The sequence below is a fragment of the Schistocerca americana genome, chromosome 8 (genome assembly GCF_021461395.2).
Source record: "Schistocerca americana isolate TAMUIC-IGC-003095 chromosome 8, iqSchAmer2.1, whole genome shotgun sequence".
Classification (NCBI taxonomy): Eukaryota; Metazoa; Arthropoda; class Insecta; order Orthoptera; family Acrididae; genus Schistocerca; species Schistocerca americana.
The window spans coordinates 60,649,054-60,672,609 of record NC_060126.1 but is presented as its reverse complement, the minus strand read 5'-3'; the positions used below and the strand labels follow the sequence as shown (position 1 = coordinate 60,672,609).

General features: G+C 42.0%; 1 protein-coding gene across 1 annotated transcript in view; it reads right to left on the bottom strand.

The window, feature by feature from the left end:
• LOC124545427 (ruvB-like 2) overlaps positions 1 to 23,556 on the bottom strand; it is an 87,852-nt gene that overhangs the window by 8,213 nt on the left and 56,083 nt on the right. The window contains exons 9-10 of the mRNA XM_047124347.1: positions 18,223 to 18,361; positions 17,777 to 17,882 (exon numbers count right to left, since the gene is read on the bottom strand). Of these exons, the coding sequence (XP_046980303.1) occupies positions 17,777 to 17,882; positions 18,223 to 18,361 (245 nt within the window). The remainder of the gene's footprint in view (positions 1 to 17,776; positions 17,883 to 18,222; positions 18,362 to 23,556) is intronic.

Below are 23,556 nucleotides of genomic sequence, written 5' to 3'. Positions count from 1 at the left end.
CATTGCACTGGCAGACAGGTGCCTTGCAACCCTTCTCGATATTTGATCAAAGAAATCACTTTTTCACTAGTCGTACAGTAGCTTGTACTCCTGGAAGAGAGGGGTGGTGATGAGAGGACATTGCCTACAGCAGAAATTGGCTGTAACAGTTGCGCTTGTGGCATTGATACATTGCAGACTAGTACTGCACTCCAGCACGATATTCGAATTCGTAAGACTTGGAAGCCTGTTGGAGTTTTGAGGAATGCCTTCAGTTCATTGACCCCTGGGTATCGACATTTTTTTGTTTTTAAGGCGCAGAACTGCTATGGTCATTAGCGCCCGGTCTGTGACTTATGGAAAGGTAAAAAACGAAAATGGAAACCAGCAGCAATGGGAACGAAACTCAAAAAATTGGAGGAACTAAAAGCAGATGGAAAGCTTAAAAAACCACTACAGAAAGGGGTTGGTTGTCCCCAAAAAGAGCTTCAAATGACTGACGTCATCTCACTGGCACTAATAAACTCAAGAACACGATCGGCTGAGTGCGTGTCATCTGCTAAAATGGACGATATTTCAGGTGACAGCTGTAGACGGGCGCGTAAAGGAGTAAAACAGGGGCACTCAAGTAAAAGATGTCTTACCGTCCACAGCTGAGAGCAGTGGGGACAAGTGGGGGAGGATCGCCGCTTAACAGATGTCGATGGCTAAAAAGACAGTGCCCTATCCGGAGTCTAGTTAAAATTACCTCCTCCCGACGACGCGTTCGGGAGGAAGAGGTCCAAGACAGGGAAGAGCTTTCACGTCCCGCAATTTATTATGGGGACGTGTCGACCAATGTGCATGCCATAAAAGAACAACACGACGACATAAAACACTCCGTAGATCGGCGAAGGGAATCGTGCGAATAGCTGGCCGAAGAAGAGAGACTGCAGCCTTGGCCACTATATCGGCGGCCTCATTTCCACAGATACCAACGAGTCCTGGGATCCAGAGGAACGTCACCGAGATGCCCCCCAAGTGGAGCAAGTGGAGGCAGTCCTGAATCCGATGGACCAGGGGGTGGACAGGGTAGAGAGCTTGGAGACTGAGGAGAGATCTGAGAGAATCTGAACAGATAACATAATGTATCCGCTGATCACGACAGATGTATTGGACAGCCTGGAGAACACCGTAAAGCTCCGCAGTATAAACCGAACACTGGTTGGGAAGCCGAAATCGATTTGGGGTGTCGCCAACAATATAGGCACTCCCTACACCAAACGATGTTTTTGAGCCGTCAGTGTAAATAAATGTGGCTTCCTTCATTTGTGCAAATAGAGCAGAAAATGCCCAACGATAAAAAAGTGAAGGGGTACCATCCTTGGGAAACTGACAAAGGTCACGAAGCAGGTAGGTCCAGGGATGGAGCCAAGGCGGTGTTGTACCCCAAGTTATCAAGAAAGTTTTAGGAAAACGGAAGGAAAGAGAATGTAGCAGTTGACGGAAGCGGACTCCGGGTGGTAGTAGGGAGGAAGGGCGGCCTGCATACCCTAAATCCAAGGAGGCGTCGAAAAAAAATGTCATGGGCCAGATTAGCAGGCATGGAAGACAAATGGCTAGCATAACGACTTAGAAGGACAGCTCGCCGATTGGACAGCGGAGGTTCAGCAGTCTCAGCATAAAGGCTTTCCACAGCGCTAGTGTAAAAAGCTCCAGACACTAAACGTAATCCACAGTGGTGGATAGTCGAGACGCCGAAGAATAGACGGCCGAGCTGAGGAGTAAACTATGCTTCCATAGTCCAATTTCGAGCGCACTAAGGCGCGACCGAGGCGGAGAAGGACCACTCGGTCTGCTCCCCAGGAGGTACCATTCAGGACATGGAGGTTGTTGAGTGATCGCAGACAGCGAGCCGAAAGATAGGAAATGTGGGAGGACCAGCACAGTTTTCTGTCAAACATAAGACCGAAGAATTTAGCGATGTCCGAAAACAGAAGGTTGACAGGTCCTAGATGTAAGGAAGGTGGAAGAAACTCCGTACGATGCCAAAAATTAACACAAACGGTCTTACTGGGAGAAAAGCGGAAGCCTGTTTCGATGCTCCAAGAGTGGAGGCGATCGAGACAGCCTTGGAGATGTCGTTCAAGAAGGCTGGTCTGTTGAGAGCTGTAGTAGATCGCAAAATCGTCCACAAAGAGGGAGCCCGAGACATCAGGAAGGAGACAATCCATAATTGGATTTATGGCAATGGCAAACAGTACAACACCTAGCATGGAGCCCTGGGGTACCCCATTTTCTTGGGAGAAAGTACGGGAGAGAGTAGTGTTCACCCACACTTTAAATGTGCGCTCTGCCATAAATTCGCGAAGAAAAAGGGGCAACCGACCACGAAAGCCCCAAGAGAACAGTGTGCGGAGGATGCCTGTCCTCCAACAGGTATCATATACTCTCTCCAGATCAAAAAATATTGCTACTGGTTGGCATTTCCGGAGAGAGAGAGAGAGAGAGAGAGAGCAACAAGATGGTCAACTGCAGAACGATGCTTTCGGAAACCGCATTGGGCAGGTGTTAAAAGACTGCAGGACTCCAGCCACCAAGCCAAACGGCAATTCACCATATGCTCCAAAACCTTACATACACTACTCGTGAGAGAAATGGGACGATAGCTAGAGGGGAGAAGTTTGTCCTATCCAGGTTTCGGAACAGGAACGACGATAGCTTCCCACCATCATCTGGGAAAAGTACTGTCGGTCCAAATTCGATTATAAAGGCGAAGGAGGTAACGCAGACTATGGTATGATAAATGCAGCAACATTTGGATGTGGATACCATCCGGTCCTGGGGTGGAGGAGCGAGAAGAAGAGAGTGCATGTTGGAGTTCCCGCATGGAGAAAACAGTATTGTAGCTTTCGCAATTTTGAGAGGAGAAAGCAAGAGGTCACACTTCCGTTGCACGTTTCTTCGGGAGAAACGCTGGCGGGTAATTTGAAGAGCTCGAAATCTCAGCAAAGTGTTGACCCAATGAGTTAGAAATTGCGACGGGGTCCACTAATGTATCATGCGCGACAGTGAGCCCAGAGACCAGGGAGAAACTAGGCGCGCCTGATAACTGTCGAATCCGACTCCAAACTTCCGAGGAGGGAGTGAAGGTGTTAAATGAGCTAGTAAAGAAGTCCCAGCTTGCCTTCTTGCTATCGCGGATGACGCAACGACACCGCGCACAGAACTGCTTATAGCGGATACAGTTGGCCAATGTAGGATGGTGTCTGAAAACGCGAAGAGCATGTCGCCGCTCACGTATTGCGTCATGGCATGCCTCGTTCCACCAAGGAGCTGGGGGGTGCCGGGGCAATTCGGAGGTGCGAGGTATTGAACGTTCCGCAGCTGTAAGAATAACGTCTGTAATATGAGTGACCTCATCGTCGATGCTAGGAAAGTGACGGTCATAGAATGTCACTAGTGACGAAAAAAGTTTCCAATCGGCTTGGGCAAACTTCCAGCGTCTCGGGCGCATATATGGCAGTTGTGGCTGCAATCGAAGGACACATGGAAAGTGGTCACTCGAGTGTGTATCAGCAAGGGCAAACCATTCGAAGCGCCGAGCTAGCGGAACAGTACCGACCAAAAGGTCCAAATGAGAGAAATTTGTCGTGGAGGCACACAAAAAAGTAGGGTCCCCAGTGTTGAGGCAAACAAGATCCGCTTGGTGGAAGACGTCTAGCAATAGTGAGCCACGCGGACAAGGATGTGGAGATCCCCAAAGCGGGTGGTGGGCATTGAAGTCCCCAACCAGAAAATAGGGGGGTGGAAGCTGACCAAGAAGATGAAGGAGATCAGCTCGTGCCATTGATGTGGACGATGGAATGTATACAGTACAAAGAGAGAAGGTGTATCAGAAAGGGAAAGACGGACAGCGACTGCTTGGAAGGAAGTGTTGAAGGAGATTGGGTGATAATGGAGAGTATTATGGAGAAGAATCATGAGTCCTCCATGTGCTGGAGTGCCTTCAACAGAGGGGAGATCAAATCGGACTGACTGACAATGGGGGAAGACAAAGCGGTCATGGGGACGCAGCTTTGTTTCCTGAAGACAGAACATGACCGACGAGTAGGATCGTAAGAGGATCGTCAATTCATCCCGATTGGCTCGAATTCCGCGGATATTCCAATGGATAATGTACATAGGGTGGACAGAAAATGGAAGAATGTGACCAAGGTTGCCGTCAACTCAACGACTGCTCAGAGCTTGCAACCGACAGCGTGGAACGGCACTCAGCCGAAGGCAGAAGATCCTGATCCATAGGTTGGTCAGGAGCAGCTCCTAGCCACCAGCGATCGGCCAGTTGATCGGCCGCCAGCAGTGCGCCTCGGCGGCACAGAAGACGGCCGAGGGCTGTTACCGCCAGGTGGTGCTGTAGATGAGACACGCCTTGGCGGAGAAGGAGAGGAACTGGGTTTCTTTGTAGCCTTCTTGGAAACATGAAGTTTAGATGAAGGAGGAGCAGATGGTTGTGAAGTTGGGGTACGCAAAAACTCTTCACGAGTATGCTCTTTTTTGGAAGTCCGGGTGTCTGACTTTTGGGATCGAGATTTAGCAGAACCCCATGAAGGGTGAGCCATAGATTGAGCAGGCGAAAGTGGGGAGGTTGAACGGGCGATCCTTGCACTGGCCGATCTGACGACTGTGTCACTAAAGGTGAGATCGCAAGTCTGCGTGGCCGCCTACTTTGTTGGCTGAGGAGAGGCAAGGACAGTGGTGTATTTTCCTGTCTGAGGCACAGTGGGCTTTCGACTGGCGAATAATTTTCGAGCAGCAAAGGTCGGCACCTTTTACTTCATTCTGATTTCCTGAATGAGATTTTCGTCTTTAAAAATGGGGCAATCTCAAGAGGAAGCAGCGTGGTCACCCATACAGTTGATGCAACGAGGGAATGGAGGTGGAAAAGCACCCTCATGGGCATCCTTGCCACACGTAACACATTTGGCCGGGTTGGAACAGGACTGGCTGGTATGATTGAACTGCTGGCACCGATAGCAACGCGTAGGGTTTGGGACGTAGGGGCGAACGGAAATTATCTCATAGCCTGCTTTTATTTTCGATGGGAGTTGAACTCTGTCAAATGTTAAGAAGACAGTACGGGTTGGAACAATGTTCGTGTCAACCCTTTTCATAACTCTATGAACAGCCGTTACGCCCTGGTCAGACAGGTAGTGTTGAATTTCTTTGTCAGACAATCCGTCGAGGGAGCGTGTATAAACGACTCCACGTGAGGAATTTAAAGTGTGGTGCGCTTCCACCCGGTCAGGGAAGGTGTGGAGCAGTGAAGTATGCAGCAATTTTTGTGCCTGGAGGGCGCTGACTGTTTCTAACAACAAGGTGCCATTCCGTAATCTGGAACAAGCAAGACTTTACAGGACCTGCAATTACGTCAACACCTTTCTGAATAATGAAAGGGTTGACCGTGGAGAAGTCGTGACCTTCGTCAGACCGAGAAACAACAAGGAACTGTGGCAACGATGGAAGAACTGTCTGTGGCTGAGACTCAGTGAACTTACGCTTGTGAGCATACATAGTGGAAGAATCCCCCACGATTACCGGCGTCTCCGATGGCGCGCTCCTCCCTTGTGGGGGCCCTCTCTGAGGGCACTCCCGCCTTAGGTGATTGTTCACACCTCAGGTCACACCTCCCGAGAAACGGACAGAGGGACCAATCGGCACTTTCGGAAGGTATCATCAGCTCGGGTAATCACCCCTCCCTGGGCCTGGCCGTTACCAGGGGGTATGTATGTGTCCTACCCGTCTACCCGGGCGGGAAATTACGCGTTACCCCGTCACCGGCTACGCATGGAAGTGCGTGGGTCGGCCTTCAAACATGCACAGGGAGGAAGAAAAAGAGAAAGGGAAAGGAAAGAAGAGAGGTCTCAAACGCCGCAACGGAGAAAAGGGTAAAGAGAAGAGGTGAGGAAAAGAGAAGAACAAAGGAAGGACGTAGGCACAAAACATACTCCCAGAGGGCGAGAAAGGGAAGGAAAGAGCCAGAGGTGTAGGGAGGGGGGGGAATGGGGGATGGGGAAGGATGCGGAAAAGGAAGGTATGCAGCCCGGAAAGGAAGGAGGGCCACATTAGCTCGGGGTCCCGTGCTCGCTACGCACATATCCTCAAAAGAGGGGGGGAGGGGGGGGGGGGGGGGTATCGGCAAGTGCTATGATGTCGAGTTCTTTTGCAATAGAGTCCATGTGAGGTAGCGCATTTGAAGGCCCATTCTGCTCATGATCAACTTGTCGAATATCCACTGTAAACTGCACAATGTAGTCTAAGTGCCACAGCTCACACTGTGATGCCTTGCCTGGCTTCTGACAGAAGACAAAGACAAGTGGCTTATAGCCTGAACGGCAAATATCTGAAGTCAAGGTTGTGCCTAAACTTTTTGACTGAGGCATACGCTGCATCAAGTTGACGATCATAGCTGCCAGTCATGTTGTAAATGATGATGTAATACAGCTCTGATGATATTTGATGCATTCACCATAATTGTGAGAGGACCATCAGGAAGAGGATGAACTAAAAATGTGGCTTCTGAATTAGCAACCTCTCTGGCAAAGTATACTTTCTTTTTGTCAGTCCACTGCAGCATGTCTCCAGGTTTAAGCAAGCCTTTTAGAATTTCACTGAAAGGCTCTGCCAATAATGCACAACTGCTCCCAGAAAGTTGACAAAAATTTGTGGAGCCCAAGAAATGGTGTAATTCATGTACCAGGTGGCTATAATTACTGTACAAATACCAAACTTGGTAGCATTAATGTCCAGAGTAATGGTGCAAGATTTCCATGCATCGAAGCAGCAACAACCAGTTCCAACTATGGCCACCAGGTGCTGTGGTCAGTCACTGTCTTTCATAGGCTAACACAGCAGAGCAGTCGCAGTGCACTTGTTGACGTGTCAACGTGAGCTTGGACGAAAGGAGCTAGGCATTATTGGTGAAACACTATTATCTAAACAATAGTAATGCTGCAGCTGCACTTCAAGAATATTATGGGCTGAAAGGTCTATGGAAGGGTCCTCTTTCTCCACCCGTTATGCCGAGCATGAAGAAGTTTGAATCAGTTGGAGAACTGGGTGTCGCTCCGGCATGAGGCCGATGACTAGTTGCACCACAGGCAGTGGATGAAATTGCTGTTGCTGTGGCAGACAATGCTGCGTGCAATTCCCAATCGTCAGGCAGTGCACTTGCTGTGTCACGACAGTTGAACATCCCGTGGTCCACTGTACGGAAGGTCCTTTAAACCATTCTGAAATGATATCCATGCAAGATCCAGTAGTTTGCACCACAGGACGCATGACACATTGACTTTGCTCTACACTTTCCCGCAAGGATTAAAGTTGACGAGGGCTGACCCTGGACCATCCTATGGACAGGTGAAGCTCATTTTACTCTGATGGGTGAGAGGACCAAAGACGTGCAGTGTGACTGGCCAGCGTTACTGCAATGTGCTTCGCCAGCACGTCATACCCGCTCTACATGAGAGAGAGAAATTGAGCTCGACAGTTTTCATACAAGATGGGGGACCATCCGCACATCGCTCGTGAAGTTCACCTGCTTCGCTGAAACACATTTGGAAACGATTGAATTATCAGTTGATCGTTTCCAAATGCTTGGCCAGCATGATCACCTGACCTCACTCCCTGTGATTTCTTGTTGTGGGGCTACCTGAAGGTCAGGGTTTCCCAGGGGAACATTCACACGTGCTGATTTGAAGCGCAGCATATCATAAAAGGTAGCCAGCATACCTAAGGACATGCTTTGTTCTGCTGTGCAGAATGCTTCCTGTGCTTTCAGAAACTTCTGAACACTGATGGCGCCATATTGACCCCCTCTTTTTCAGCAATAATGGTACCGGTATGTAATCGTATGATGTACCGTATCAACACATTAAAAGAGTTTCACTTGAATTGATTCTGCATTGTTTCTCTTCCTCATGTCCTTGAAATTATTACTACCAAGTTTGGTTCTTGTACCATAATTAGTTTCCTTGTTATAATGTGTCAAATAGGAAAAGTTTAATTATAACCACCCGGTATTTTAGTGGACTGTGGAAACTGAGAAAGAGTTTCCGCTTTCTCTTGAGATGGAAGGATTCATTCTGAATTGGTAAGGTACACTAAGAATTTTACTTCAGTCATTCCAAAGACTATTTTTTTGCGTTAATCACTAAGCTATGCTCTAGAGGACAATTGCTGTAGATGTGATACACTGTGTTCATCATAAGAATAAACCTGATGTAAACGTTACACCATATATTCTTTCACATCTGCTTGAATCACGTTGGATTTTGTTTCACATGGAGCAGAAGCCAAGCCGTGTCCAGTACAGTCAAGTACGATCATAAGTACATGTTCTATACTGCGTTATACGCACACAGACTGAGCGATAATACGGGACAACACCTCTACCAGCACATTTAACTTTGACAGCACTCGCCAGCCAGCTGGTCCAAATCATCTGCAACGATGTGAGAAGTTGCAGTTGAAACGTAAAAAAAGATGAGCAGAGAAACAATATAACTTCGAATGTCATTTATATTTTTAATGAGAATGAAAAGTCTGGCAAAACACCAGCACTATTGCACACTTCTTAGGTGACCAGACAGAAAGCATAAAATACTCTTGTTCTCACCTAATGTAGTTTTCTAATTACAAAGAAGAATGATGAAAATTCTTAACATAAACAGTATGATTTTTCTGAGCAAGCTGCGTGTGATGCAGTAGCATACTGCAGGGATGTCACCATATGGTTGAATACTGTAGCCACTGAAGGTATTAATTATAGTGAGTCATCTGGCAATCTCTTAAATCCTTCCTTATCCAAATATCAGAACTACATTTCAGTTCTGGAACTGTCATCAGCTACATTTATAACGAGTCGATCAACAACAGAATCTACAAAGCCACCCAGGCACTGTGTTATCTCATCATCTTTTACAATATGCCATTCTATATCCCACCAGTGTTTGGCAGTGACATGTGATAAAGATGCGTGCATTAGTTCCGGATTGTTTTTCAAGTTTCTACAACACCTATCACTCTGGTTCATCAGAGACTACATGTGTGGTATAAAACAATGAACATAGTTCAAGTAAAGAGTATTGGATTTTTCCTTTTTGTCCTAAAAATTGAACTTTTATGTTTTCTTAATTTAAGCAATCTTCATTAACAAACTTGCATTAAATATCAATAACTAAGAATTTATATGTGAAATGAAAACAGGAATTTCACATGTATACGTAATTAGAAACAGGAAGACATGCATTATTCATAAAAAAATGATGAATTTTACAAATACAACATGTAGGTATTTCAAAAAAAGAAAAAAGAAGACCGAGGCGGAACTTGAACCAGCAATTCATGAACTGCACCATATAATCAACCTACTATGCCACCGATTCCACTGTACATCCTGTGGGTACTTGTATCTTAAATGAATCAAATATAGTCCGTAGAAAACTCCAAAGCCGATTTTTTTATGTAAATTTGTGAAATCATTAAGCACAGCCTATTTCTCAGCACTTTTTAACCGCGTTTCACATGCGTTTCACTACGTAGCAAGAAGCAGCTCAGCGATTTACATACTGCGTGTTAACAGTGCAACAATCAGAGTGCAACAGAGACTGTGACTGTACACGATTTTTTAAATAAAAACTACATAGCTAAAGCATGATTCAGAAAAATGTTAATCGCTGTTAATATATTAGAATATCTTAAAGTTTCATTGAACATAACTTAGTAATACGATATCTGATGTATCAAAGTCGGAACTACCTCCAAGAGTATAACACCACCAGTGTATGTGTGCTATTGCTCCAGAACCTCATCGTGTTTGTGTTTGTTTACATCAGGTTTATTCTTATGATGAACAGACTATAACTGCTTTGCCTTGTTTGACAACATTAGACACTACAGAACTAAGTCTGTAGTTACTTCATTGACAATGTACTGGAAGTCTGGGAGGCATTGCACAGTCCAAATGGCATCTGCAGAAACAGCTGTTTTGGGTATATCGGCTGACACTGTGGGTATATGATTAAAAGCACAGACAATGTCTATCAGGCAGAAAACTGTCTTGCCATGACTGTGCATAGCCAATGCTTCAATATATGGCACAGGGTAGTGAGCACGTATCGTTCTCACATTAAGCTGGTAATAGTTGCCATAAGGACTCCAATTGTTTCTCTTCTTATGGACAATATGGAGCCCCAGCTATTATTTGAAGGGCAACATGTAATGGAACTCTTTCTTTGCCATCTCAAGTTAGCCTGAAGGTAGACTACGAGGCCGTGTGTGAACTGGTGGTCCTTGTGTGGTTACAATGTGATGCACCAGCGAGTGTTTTACTGGTGCTACAGTAGCAGACAGACACGTTACTTCAGGGAACTGGTGAAAACAGCTCATCAAATGGCAATTCAGCAATGATCATTTTGATCCACGCATGGTTTGCATGGCATAGGTGTCCACGACTAGACAACTGTGTAGTGTCAAGCATATGTCTGTGGTTAAGGTCTGTGAGGAGTCTGCAAGACAAAAATTTGCTCCAACTATTGAGCATAACATGTTGGAAAGAATGAATCTCCTTATGAATTCGTGTTAAGATGGAAGTTTAGATTTAAGGTGAAACAATGGAGTTCCACACACAGTGTACAACTGACTGGCTGTCAACATTTCGTTGTGGAAGATGAGAAGAATGACACACAGACATCAGAGCCTGGATCAATGAGGAATTGTAGCTTCAGAGAGATCTCTTTTATGGACAGGTTGTCCATTTTGAAGTCAGCTGCGATCACATCTGATTTCGGGGGTGTTTTCCTTACCAAAGGATGGTCAACATCACCTAGCTGCAGTTCCAAATTTTCTGTGATATCAGCAGACATTCTGCCTGGTGGACAAACATTTGTTTCTGCTTGACAATTATTGCTGTCATGATGCTCGTGTGGAGTGTCATATTTGTACGGCCATGACTTGTTAGCTAGTTCAGTTACTTGTGCTAGCAGTGTTTCAAGAGGGCAAGGCACACTGTCCAGTGGATATGGTTGTGGCACCAGTGGATGGATACATCTTGACTATTCATTCAGCAACTGTGAGAATTTTCTTTGCACCCACAGGCAAGTGTAGCAATCATATATTCCATTACCTACAGTCATTTACTGCACTATCTCCCAGCACACAAAGTAGTTGGGATGGTGTATCAGGGTGTATACGCGGAAAAGGAAAAAAAATTCCCGGATTTCCCAGTTAAAAATAAACTTTCTCCTGGGTGGAAACATAGTTTTTCCCTGTTAATTGACAGTATATTTTTTCTTGGAACTGTATAACTTATCAATCCTTTGAATGGTTATGGTTTTATACATGGGCGTAGAATTTCCCGGTGCTTTAGAAAATGAAACTAAAAGGAAAAAAACACCTTTTGGAAAGATGTCTGACGTGCAGTAACATGTATGCTGCATATTTTCGTATTGTTGTTGTTGTGGTCTTCAGTCCCGAGACTGGTTTGATGCAGCTCTCCATGCTACTCTATCCTGTGCAAGCTTCTCCCAGTACCTACTCCAACCTACATCCTTCTGAATCTGCTTAGTGTATTCATCTCTTGGTCTCCCTCTATGATTTTTACCCTCCACACTGCCCTCCAATACTAAATTGGTGATCCCTTGATGCCTCAGAACATGTCCTACCAACCGATCCCTTCTACTGGTCAAGTTTTGCCACAGGCTTCTCTTCTCCCCAATCCTATTCAATACTTCCTCATTAGTTATGTGATCTACCCATCTAATCTTCAGCATTCTTCTGTAGCACCACATTTCGAAAGCTTCTATTCTCTTCTTGTCCAAACTATTTACTGTCCATGTTTCACTTCCATACATGGCTACACTCCATACAAATACTTTCAGAAATGACTTCCTGACACTTAAATCTATACTCGATGTTAACAAATTTCCCTTCTTCAGAAACGCTTTCCTTGCCATTGCCAGTCTACATTTTATATCCTCTCTACTTCGACCATCATCAGTTATTTTCCTCCCCAAATAGCAAAACTCCTTTACTACTTTAAGTGTTTCATTTCCTAATCTAATTCCCTCAGCATCACCCGACTTCATTCGACAACATTCCATTATCCTCATTTTGCTTTTGTTGATGTTCATCTTATATCCTCCCTTCAAGACACCATCCATTCCGTTCAACTGCTCTTCCAAGTCCTTTGCTGTCTCTGACAGAATTACAATGTCATCGGCGAACCTCAAAGTTTTTATTTCTTCTCCATGGATTTTAATACCTACTCCGAATTTTTCTTTTGTTTCCTTTACTGCTTGCTCAATATACAGATTGAATAACATCGGGGAGAGGCTACAACCCTGTCTTACTCCCTTCCCAACCACTGCTTCGCTTTCATGTCCCTCGACTCTTATAACTGCCATCTGGTTTCTGTACAAATTGTAAACAGCCTTTCGCTCCCTGTATTTTACCCCTGCCACCTTTAGAATTTGAAAGAGAGTATTCTAATCAACATTGTCAAAAGCTTTCTCTAAGTCTACAAATGCTAGAAACGTAGGTTTGCCTTTCCTTAATTTTCGTATTACGAAAGTATAAACTCGAATTCCACCAAGCACCGCATGTTACTTTCCGAAGAATTGAAATTGAGATTGCTATGTGTATTTGTAAGCCAGTTACGTGATCTCGCCAGCCAATGACAGCAGATATTCAGAGCATAGGACACATGGTGTAGTCAGCCAATCACTGTTAAGTAGCGCGAACACACGAACAGGAAAAGTTAATGGTTTAAATTAATATATATAATGCTGATACAATAAAAACTAAGCTTTGACATATAATATTGGTCTTTTATGCACGTATTACATTTTAAGATATATCACACAAATGTGCCAGTAAATTCTTTAATAACGACATAAAAGTGTGATCTTCTGAGCTATAAATTCTTCTAAATGGCTCATCATCAAAGAGCTGATTTTTAAAGGAGTCCCAGATTCCCTGTGAAGTAGGCATTGCCCTGATATTAAGCTTTTCAATGTGGTTTTGGGATGTAAATTTCCTTGGGTACCAGTACTTTGATATCTCATGTCTGGTTCTTTGTTGTAGCATAATGCCATACGTGCTAGAAGATGAAAACGTACACTTGAAATGCACCGAACAGTTGAAACTGGCCAACAGTTTGGAATTAAACCCTTTGTTTCAAATATATTGGCTGCCTCAGTGGAAAAGGTTAATAAAAGAAAATTTCTTCAGCAAACCGATAAAAATAACTACATTGTTCTGCATGGCAATTAATGCTTGACTGTCAGAAAGGTGGAAATAAAATAAATCTGAAACTAATAATAATAATTTTAGCCTTCCGTAATTATGTGAATGTATTTAATTCACATGATAGCTCCCGGCCAAAGAAATCAATTTTGTTTTCATTGGACGTGAGTGCAGTAGACAAAAAGGAAACAGCAAAATCACTAAATGTAAACACGGGTCACGTGGAGACTACCTGCTTCCCTATTGTAACTCAGACTGCTCTGTGCATCAGACCCATATCTACGATATTTCCGAACCGGGGCAATAGTAGATAGTGGCATCCCTCAAGCGTTTGAGATAGGACGTAAAAAAAACCTAATTTTCAAAAATATGTTCATTTTGTAGCGCACATCTTTCTGAAGAGTCTGATACATAAAACATACGTGTCCGAGGAATTGTAAGACATGTTATTTGATCTTAAGTGTGCCAAAGTGCACCGCCACACCTCTTCACACAGCATTCTTCTATCGCACGTCACTGTATTACCGGTCTGTGGAATTTAAAGGTGTATATTTTGTACTAGATGCCATCACACTATATTCTGGACAATGGAAATTAAAATGTCCTATGGTGCCTCTCCTGCTTCTAGTCACCCAGTTTGACATCCTGACCCTCTTTTTTTAAAAAAAAAAAAAAAATAATCAGAAAATTTCCACTCTTTATTCCCGATTAGCTAACAACTTGCTGCTTTGCGTGACATAAAATTAAGTATAGGATACATAAAACAAGCTAAGAGAAGAGACAAGCAAGACAGTGCACATTTCTTCAATCCTAACTCCTATAATTTTTTTTCTCTCCATCTTGCTTTCCTTTCTGCGAAAGGATCTGTTCCCTCATCAAAGCCGGTCAAACATTTTGCTACATGAAAAATCGAAATGATGTTGTCTAATACTGAAAAAGGTGTAATTACAAATAGGCCCAAGACTGGTGTGGTTTCTCGACCTGATTACCGGTATTTTGTCACTGTCTGCGAGATAAAACAAAATAGGGCTTTATAATACTGCAGCAATTTTAACACAATCCAAATAAACGAGACTGTTTTGGCAGAAATTGTCATTTTTGTAACACAGCAGAATATAATTCATGAAGTACCAATATCAAATTAGGTCTACTACAAGCATAAAGCTTTATATTAGGAAATAGTTTTACACTTCCTTCATACGCTCCAGTTTCTCAAGCATAAGATCGAAAAGTAGTAGTGCGAAATTTTGATATAAATTTGGAATCGTCATATTCTTCGATAATTTAAGTGATGTCACCATTTCTTCTCCTTCCTCGTTCTAACAAACAATGTTGTCCTCACTAATTCTGTATCTATTCCTGCCAATGTCAAAGCTTATTCGCCGGTTAACTTCACTAACTCTGCCAGAATCACCAGCTTAGTTATCCCGCAACTATTCTCCGGTTAGGCATTGTTACATGTTCGTACAACCCGTTTTCCGTGCTACTTCCAGAATAGACCTTAAAGTGGCTGCTAGCTGGAGACTGTACAACTGGCCCTTGCTAATGTAGCAATCTGGCCAAAAATTTTCTGTCAAAATTTCATTTTCTTAGATACACCAAGAGGATAATACGTAATCTTTCTTACCTGTTATTCCTGTTAGTCATTTATTCGCACTCTGGTAGCCTGAGTTTACGGATTTCACTGGTAATCATAACAACGCTCATCATTCGCAAACCCAATCAACCACATAATCAGACAGCGGTTGTCTTTCTTTCGTTCGGCTATACTCTGCTCAGCTCGTATAGCCCCTTTTGTCTGCAGGAAAGTTTATTTCTAGATGTGACAAGGATTCCATAGACTGAAGAGACATCACGTACACTATGCACGCATTCAGAAATCAATTTATGATTCATTCAGAAATCAACTTAGAATGTGTTGAACAATGTTCAAAAACCGACACGGACACATTTCAAAGTCATACGAATAATCGATTGACCAACGTGCGCTGTATGCTAGGCGCTTTGTGAAACAAGGTTTTTTCCTGGATGAAAAAATTCCCGGGTTTTTCCTGGATCTCCCTGTTGTCCTGGGTCGTAGACATCCTATGTATGGTACCTGAGGTCTTCAGAGTAGAGCAATTTTTCCAAGTCTACTAGCTTCTGACTGTTTTTACAAACTTTCTCTGCAAAATTTTTAGCTATTTAGTGATGGAAAATGCAATTACAACTTTTAAGTAACAACAGAAAGAAATTTTGTAAACGCTGATAGTGAAAACCTTGCACAAGTTGATGTGTTTATATTTGATCCATTTAGAGCGGTGATATGTGCGGCAACAGATATTCTTTTACCTGCACCCTGCAACATCATTAAACTCACTCAAAACTAAGGAATTTTAGAACTTTTGCAAGTGGTCCATATGTTACACCCAAATGGTCAACGATCAGTCATGAGCTATGACCCAAAGCACAATGAACCTATCCTTGGCAAATTTTAGTGCTGATTTCCTCTATTGAAGACACTCAGCAGAGATTCTCCTCCTAGCAGGGGCTCTGTGGCACAACGGATACTGCATCTGACTCTGAACGAAGAGGTGACATGTTCAAATCCTGGAAAGGTGATATATTTTTAAAAGTTTTACATGAAATACAAAAATAGCGTTAGCGAGAACTAATTGTAGCAGTTGTTTTGATGGTGTAATGTATTATATAAAACTTCACATTACTCTTAGTCTGAGAAATGGATAACAGAGAATACATGCATTTACTTTGCGAACAAACAGTTCACTTTTTTGGGAAGCACTACTAGTAGTGAAGAAGTTATCAACATATGCCCACAGTACAAAGAGGTATAGGATGAGGTGGTTTTCTATATGGAGAAATACAAAGCATGTTAAACATGCAGGTAACACAAATGTAAGGGCCGTTTGTGAGACTAAACTAACGTCACTGTCTCAAGAAGATGAAGATCTTTATACAAGACAATGAAACTTCAAGTTTAAACAATAAGGAAGATAAAAATAAATAAATAGAACAACATTGTTTCTAATAAAGGCAAAAAGTGTGTGGTCACATTAACCAGAAAATATCTTTTTGAACGTGACGTGTGTGCACAGCGATTGCAAATGTAAGCACGTGTAAACAGCAAGGAAAACACAGTAACTTTCTGTTCCTGATCAGTGAAGTGTAGTTTGTAATTGTAATTTGGTTTTCATATGAGGGGACTGTCGAGCCATTTTAAAAATGAGTTAAAATATATTTTTAGGTTACATTCAAATCACCAATCTGTGGATATCATCATATAAAATTCGACAGTCTACCACACTAACAACTAAGCTATCGAATAATTTATGTGCAATTGGGTAAAACAACAATTTTCATTAACCGTGTAGTTTCATTGAATGACACTATCCTTCCTGGCAACAGTGGGAAAGCATATTTCACAGTGCAAAACATTTTTAATCAAGTTAGTGAACTTGTGCACTGACGTGGTGGCAATTTGGTGGTCTTCTCTGGAACACTCAAAAACGACTTATCAGGAGTTTTGACAGATGTATCCGTACAGCATAGTACTACACATCATATGGAACTCTTTTTCCAAAACATAAATTCCAAAACAAGACAGCACTGTGAATTAGCATTATGACAGTAGGACCAGTGAGCTTAGCTAATGACATCATAGGCATCACATGACTCAAATTGAGTATTTGAAATTCTTTTCACTTATTATAAACAAATATTTAAATTCAAGAGGAAAACAGCATGTTAGGAGCACAAAGTGACATAATTAACCATTTAAGACAGTTTCCAGAAAATCAATATCCTATTCAACAATGTCAGACTCAAAGAATAGTGTATGTCCAGCCATTTATGAGACCACTGATAGGATTTACACACTGAAACTTGCAAAAATGTCATCTAGCTGAAGTTTATAGAGACATGCTCAGATACAGGAGTTGACGATGTAAACAACTGGCTGCAAAATGATAATATTTCCTATGGTTTGACTTCTAATGACAATTATCATTTATTCACCTACAGTAACAACAGCAATGATGGCTTAGCTAATGAAGATAGAGTTAAATCTGAAGATATTATAACATATTAACAGGCAACAACACAGTTATGCAAAATAATTACTTGAAACACTAGGCAGCAACATCATCTACTGAACTGATAAAAGTGAAATGCCCGCACGATTTTGCAGCACATAAATTGCATGCAAATCTGGATCAAAACAAATTTACTGATTGTTTCAAGGCCTAAAATGTATGTAAAAAAATGCATAATTTGTGTCACACGAAAATAAAATAATGTGTATAACCAAAGTCATTATATTTTCCCTGACTTTTCAGCTTACCCAGATTTTTGATAACCTGGATGACCTACAGTCTCACCTCGTCTGGATAAATGAGATTTTAGGAAGAGTCACTTAAGAATATTTCTACTGTTTACTATTAAACAAAGAATAATGAAAAGAATAAGCTTTTCAAAATTCTGGATGCAAAAATAAATATTACAGACAGACACTTACCCATCTCATTAAACATAAATTCATCCTGATATTCCTTTAGGAACTGTGCAGATCTATTTTCATCAAAGAAGAGGGAGTACACTTTTTTCACATCTTCAATGCCAACCTGTATTAAAGTAAGTCAGTAAGTAAATAAATAAATAAATTAAATAATTAATTAAAAAAGCTTTAAGCTTTGCAATTTGCATATCCCTCTCTCTTACCAATTTTTGTGTGTGGGTTACACATACATCAGAGAGAGAGAGAGAGAGAGAGAGAGACTAAAATAAGCTCTGCAACTTTTACATTGACCATTATTGCCACGAATGGTTCCTGGCCTGCCAACCAGTACAATCAACTACTTGGGCTGTTCTGAAAGAGCACCTTTGCTATTATTTAGCACACAAAATTATTAACACATTTTAGTTTAACATAAAATAAGGAGTTACTGTACTTCAGACACATACCTCAGTGCTCTTCCGACGACGAGCAACAAGGCTGGCAGTAGTGATGAGCTGAATCGCGTATCGCAATGATGTCTCCAGTGCAATTCTCGTCAAAACTGTCAAAGCATCATCTGTCATTTCACAGTCCTCTTCTTCACACCTTAAATTAGCGATGAGAAAAATGTCATTCATCTAGAAACTTCACAAAGTATTATAAGAGAATTAAATATCAATATTTTGTGCTCTACAGAAACAAAAGGAAACATCTGATGAAGCTCACATATTGAATTATTGTAGTAACCAATTTAAGCAAAATTTCATTGCATTTATTAAATGTAACAAAGTCACATAGGTATTTAGAAACTGAAAACTGCAATTAACAATTAAGATAAACATTTGACAGTAGTCACCAATGCATCAAACATGAAGGAAGCTGAAAAGCAGTGACTGTTAAAAAGATTTTGGAAGTGAGGTCTTCATCTAAGGACTAACAGCATGAGCAGCAAGTAACATAAAATTCAGCATAGTAACAATCCTACACACAAAGATATGAAATTATCAGGGGATTTTTCTAGCATGCTATAGCAGTACAAGGAAAATGAAATAAATGATATTATAAGTGAAAATTGAGAATAAACCTGAGAGCTCTGCAGGAGGATTTATATGCGAAATAAAGAGTGAGGAGGGAATAGGAAAAATCATAGGTCTACAAAACGATCAATAAATTACTGATTAACAGGTGTGGATAATTAGGTCTACAAAACGATCAATAAATTGCTGATTAACAGGTGTGGATAATGAGGTCTCCTGGGACTGTAACCATGTAAGAGAGCTGCAAGACTGATGACTGAATGACTGCTGTGCAGTAAAGTAACCTTGTAATTCCATACACAGGTGTCATATTAAGAAAAGCAGAGCTACCGTCCATACAGTTCTGAGAATGTCGAATCTCACTTTTTGGGCTTTTTCAATGCCCCTGTTGAATATTTAAAGCACAGTTGCACATTCTCAGAATTTTTAATGAATATAATATCTTCTAATTATGTAGGTATGAAGGTTATTTGGGGAGTGAGGTCCAATTCTTATAAAACTGTTTTATTTAATACTTTACATGTTTCTCTATTTTTCTACATAGTTTCCCTACCTGTTTACAAATGTCATAAAAATCTACAAGCTTTTGCACCCCTTAAGTCACAGATGTCTGCCACCTGTGAAAATAACCAGTCCTTAACTGCATTTCTCATGTCATCAGTTGCAAAGCACTTGCTGCTGAGAAACTCCTTCAGGTAGTGAAACACACAAAAATTGCTCGCCACCAAGCCTGGATTGTATGGTAGGTGAACTATCTGTTCCCATCCAAAACATCTGATCAGATTTTGGATGTGGATGGCAGAACGTGGTCTGGCATTGTCATGCAGCAACAAAACTCCAGATGTCAGGAATCAATGATGCTTATTCTGTATTGCACGTCGAAGTTGAGTCAGGGTAGCGCAATAAACAGCTGCATTTATTGTTGTCCCTTGCTGCATAAATTTGCCTAACAATACTCCAAGTCTATCCCAAAACACGATTACCATAACCCTACGTATCGAGACTGTCTGCTTGGCCTCTAGTTTGACTGGTGAAATCATGTGACATCATTCCATTGACCGACGTTTAAACTCTGGGGTCATGTGAGAAACCTACGTCTCGTCCCCTGTGACAATGCTCTCTAAAAATTGATCATCTTGCTCATGATATTGGTAAAAAATCAATAACACAAGCCACTCTTTCCATTTTGTGTTTCTCAGTAACCAGCCTGGGAACACAATGTGTACACAATTTGCAAAATTGCTACTTTTCAGAGAGAATTTTGTGCAAAGTTGTTCTACCCACATACGGAAATTCATGCCAACGCTACAGCTGAAGCTATGAATCACCAGTCTATAAACCTTTTTGTCCAAGGCTTTGACCAAATCATCCGAGATCACTGACTGTCGGCGCAAATGCAGTTCACCACGGAGATTTTCCTGCATTTCCTTGAAAGCTATCGCTCACTCACACATTTGGCTGTCACTCATCACATTGAGTCCCTACAACTCGCTTATCTGTCTATGAATTTAAGCTGCTGCAACATTCCTTGCCGTCAAAAACCAAATCACTGACCTTCTTTCACAGTCAGTAAGTTGATCAATTGTTTTAAATATTTTGAACTCACTGTGAACAGCACACTGCGACATCAATAAAAATCAAGCCATTTGAAGAGCAAGGCACGCAAGCAGTTGGTGCACATGCCCATTTCAATGTCTGCGGGACATTCGATTAGCTAAGGAGCCTCGGACCCTACTTACTAATTAACCTTGTACTGCATAACGGAAATGAAATAGGTGATAGTGAGATACAAGATAGGAAACCAGTGGTCGGAAATGCATACTTACTATGTTATATATACACACACAGCATACACTGCATAACAGCAATGTAGCTCATGGTAACTGCTCAACGTGATGATGCAGTTTCAATGCAAGCATGGGAATGACACATGAAGTTCTCCAGCACTCTCTCAAAGACCCTTGGTGTCTGTTGTACCAGGAGACACGCAGCTTGGATGCTAGCAAGCAGATCTTTGTCCGCTTCTATGGGGGTTTCATACAACAATGTCTTCACCTAATCACAGAGGAAAAATTACAGAGGTGCGAGATTCTGCGATCATGCTGGCCACGGGTGAGTCGTCCTTTCCAGTTCGACAACGAGTGCATGCGTTGTTCTGGTGCTCACAGACATTACCATTGAAGTGCACTTGTGCACCATCATGTTGTAACCACATCCTTTCGCATACAACAAGTAGTACATCTCCAAGAACTGTAGCAGCACATCTCACAGGAACACTGTACCAGTCAAATGAGGAGGCAGCAAATACAGTCCTATTATGTGATCTTGGACAATGCATGACCGTACACTGTCAGAGAATAGTTCCTGATGGCCACCAATGTTGGTGGTATAGGCATTGTCCTCACTCCAGACATGGCTGTTGCAGCTGTTGAAAACACGATCACAGGTGATTGAGGCCTCATCTGTGAACTGTACAAAATTCAGCACTACAAGACTGCGGTGAATAATCAATTGATAGAAGTAAAGGCGGGGCTCAAACTCTGTTGGTTCCAGAGCTTGCACACATTCTTTATGAGAGGGATGTAATACCTGTTCCAACCAAACTTGCCACTCTGTATCCTTCAAAGTCTGCATTTCACTGCAAGTTGATGGATGCTTATTGCTGGGTAGTTGGCCACGTGATCCAACACCACCTACTCAAAGTCTGGTGTTCGGACATGTCTTTCGTGGGAAACTAGGCTGACATACTGTGGCATGAATGACTCCATCTTTCATAAGTTGGTATCACTAGAGATAAACTTCTTCCAATTACAATGACACCTGTTGGGGAAAGCTTTCTCTGTATGTTTTACAGATATTACATCCTGCCGCCCCATACGTTAAATGCATGTGTCGACTCTCATGCCAAATAATGTTCTATCTTTGACTATGCATCATGTACTGTTCACAGTAATACCCAACACATGGACACATCAGAAGCCGTTTGAAGCAAAGGACACCTTACACCAGGGGTAGTGTTATGTATGCAGCACAGTTTAATACACTGGTGCAGTGCATGGGGTCATCGCATGACACACGTGCTGTAAGTTAAGTCTTGTACAATATGTCTGTTTCGTGGTCATGGGTGTACGCTGTTTATCACCCGCTGCCTGTTCCAGTGTACAACAGACACCCAGGATTTTTGTGCGAGTGTGGCAGAACTACATGCACCATTGAAATACACGAATTCAGAATGGCAGTCATTGCTTCGAACAATTACTATGTGCTACATTGCTGTTATGAGGCATAACTGTATGTGCCCCAAATATACTAAATATGCATTTCTGACTATTGGTTCCCTGTCTCTATAGAATCAGTTGTGGATCCACCATCACCTGTTTCAATTTGACCCAAAAGGTTTGAGACACCCTGTATATTTGAAAGCACACATGGCCAGATGCTTCAACAAGAATTTTAATTTACTCACAGAGTAATATGTACAAATATGCATTTGGTCACAATAGACCACTGGCCATTTTAGTCCCAATGTTTAATTTTTTCTTAAAAATGTAATGTAGTGTGCCTTTTTTAAAACAATGAAGTTTCGTTCTCACATAAGGCCTTGTTTATTCTAGCAAACTTAAATTGAATGCCACGGACAGAACAGTTTTCCCTCAGTCTCCTAGCTATCATTCCTATGTGATAAAAGCTTTGAAGTTATTGCAGTGTTGGTATTTTTTTGGTTGCTCATAATATTGCTTAACGACATTAACAGTAAATGCGATATTGCCGTGTTTGGAGGGAACTGCGGCGACTACAGCCTTTATGAAATACACGAAATGTATTCGTAATTGTGAATAGGAACAATATCACTTGTGTAACGAAATGACGACAATGAAAATTTGTGCTGGACTGGGGCTTGAACACAGACTTCCTACTTATTGACACACATTTTCAATGTCGTCAATCCATTATACAGCTGATGGATGTCCATATTCGCAATTTGAACACATTTCATATTAACGCTACCTGATCACACCTGCCCATGGAGCCATTTTCTGTGGTCGAGGTGAAAGTATACACTACAGTGAACTAGAACATGGCTGTGCCTAGCCACTCGACTGTGCTAGCTCCTGCAACAGACAGATCTACAGTTCACTTTATTACCAATACGTGTTATTCCAAAACAGTCAATTATGCGAGTGGATAGCCCATTGTAGGTTAACACACAACGCAATATAAGTTTTCTTGTCTGAGAAAGTAATGCCTGTGCTAAACTGCCGTACACAGAACACAGTAAACCAAAAAAGCACCACTTGGTCTTCAAGATAGTTGTGTCACAGGGCAATATCCCATACAGAGGTGGGTTACAAAGTAACTTATTCTAAATTTGTAGTGACAATTGAAAATCCATGGTATACTGGGGCTTGAAATTTCTGTCAGTTGAAGAAGTAGTAGGAAGTCCAACAAGCAAGCAGTTTATTCTGCAGATTGTTCTTTTCTCTTACGCCCCACTGCTCATCCCCCACTAACAGATGACAATCTACTCTCGCAGAATTCATAAAGACAACTCTTTCTCATGCTGATGCTGCACATTTCCTGGCAACCGCGTGTACTCTTCCACGTCTTCTAATATGAGAGTTTCCTAACAGAATGACTTATCCTTCCTTAGATTTGGGGACATGGAAGAATAAGATGGATATGATATTCTGTTGGTTACATTTATTGAATGAACAGACACGAACACATCACTTGCCCAAGCAGGTATATGTATCTCTTACCCTT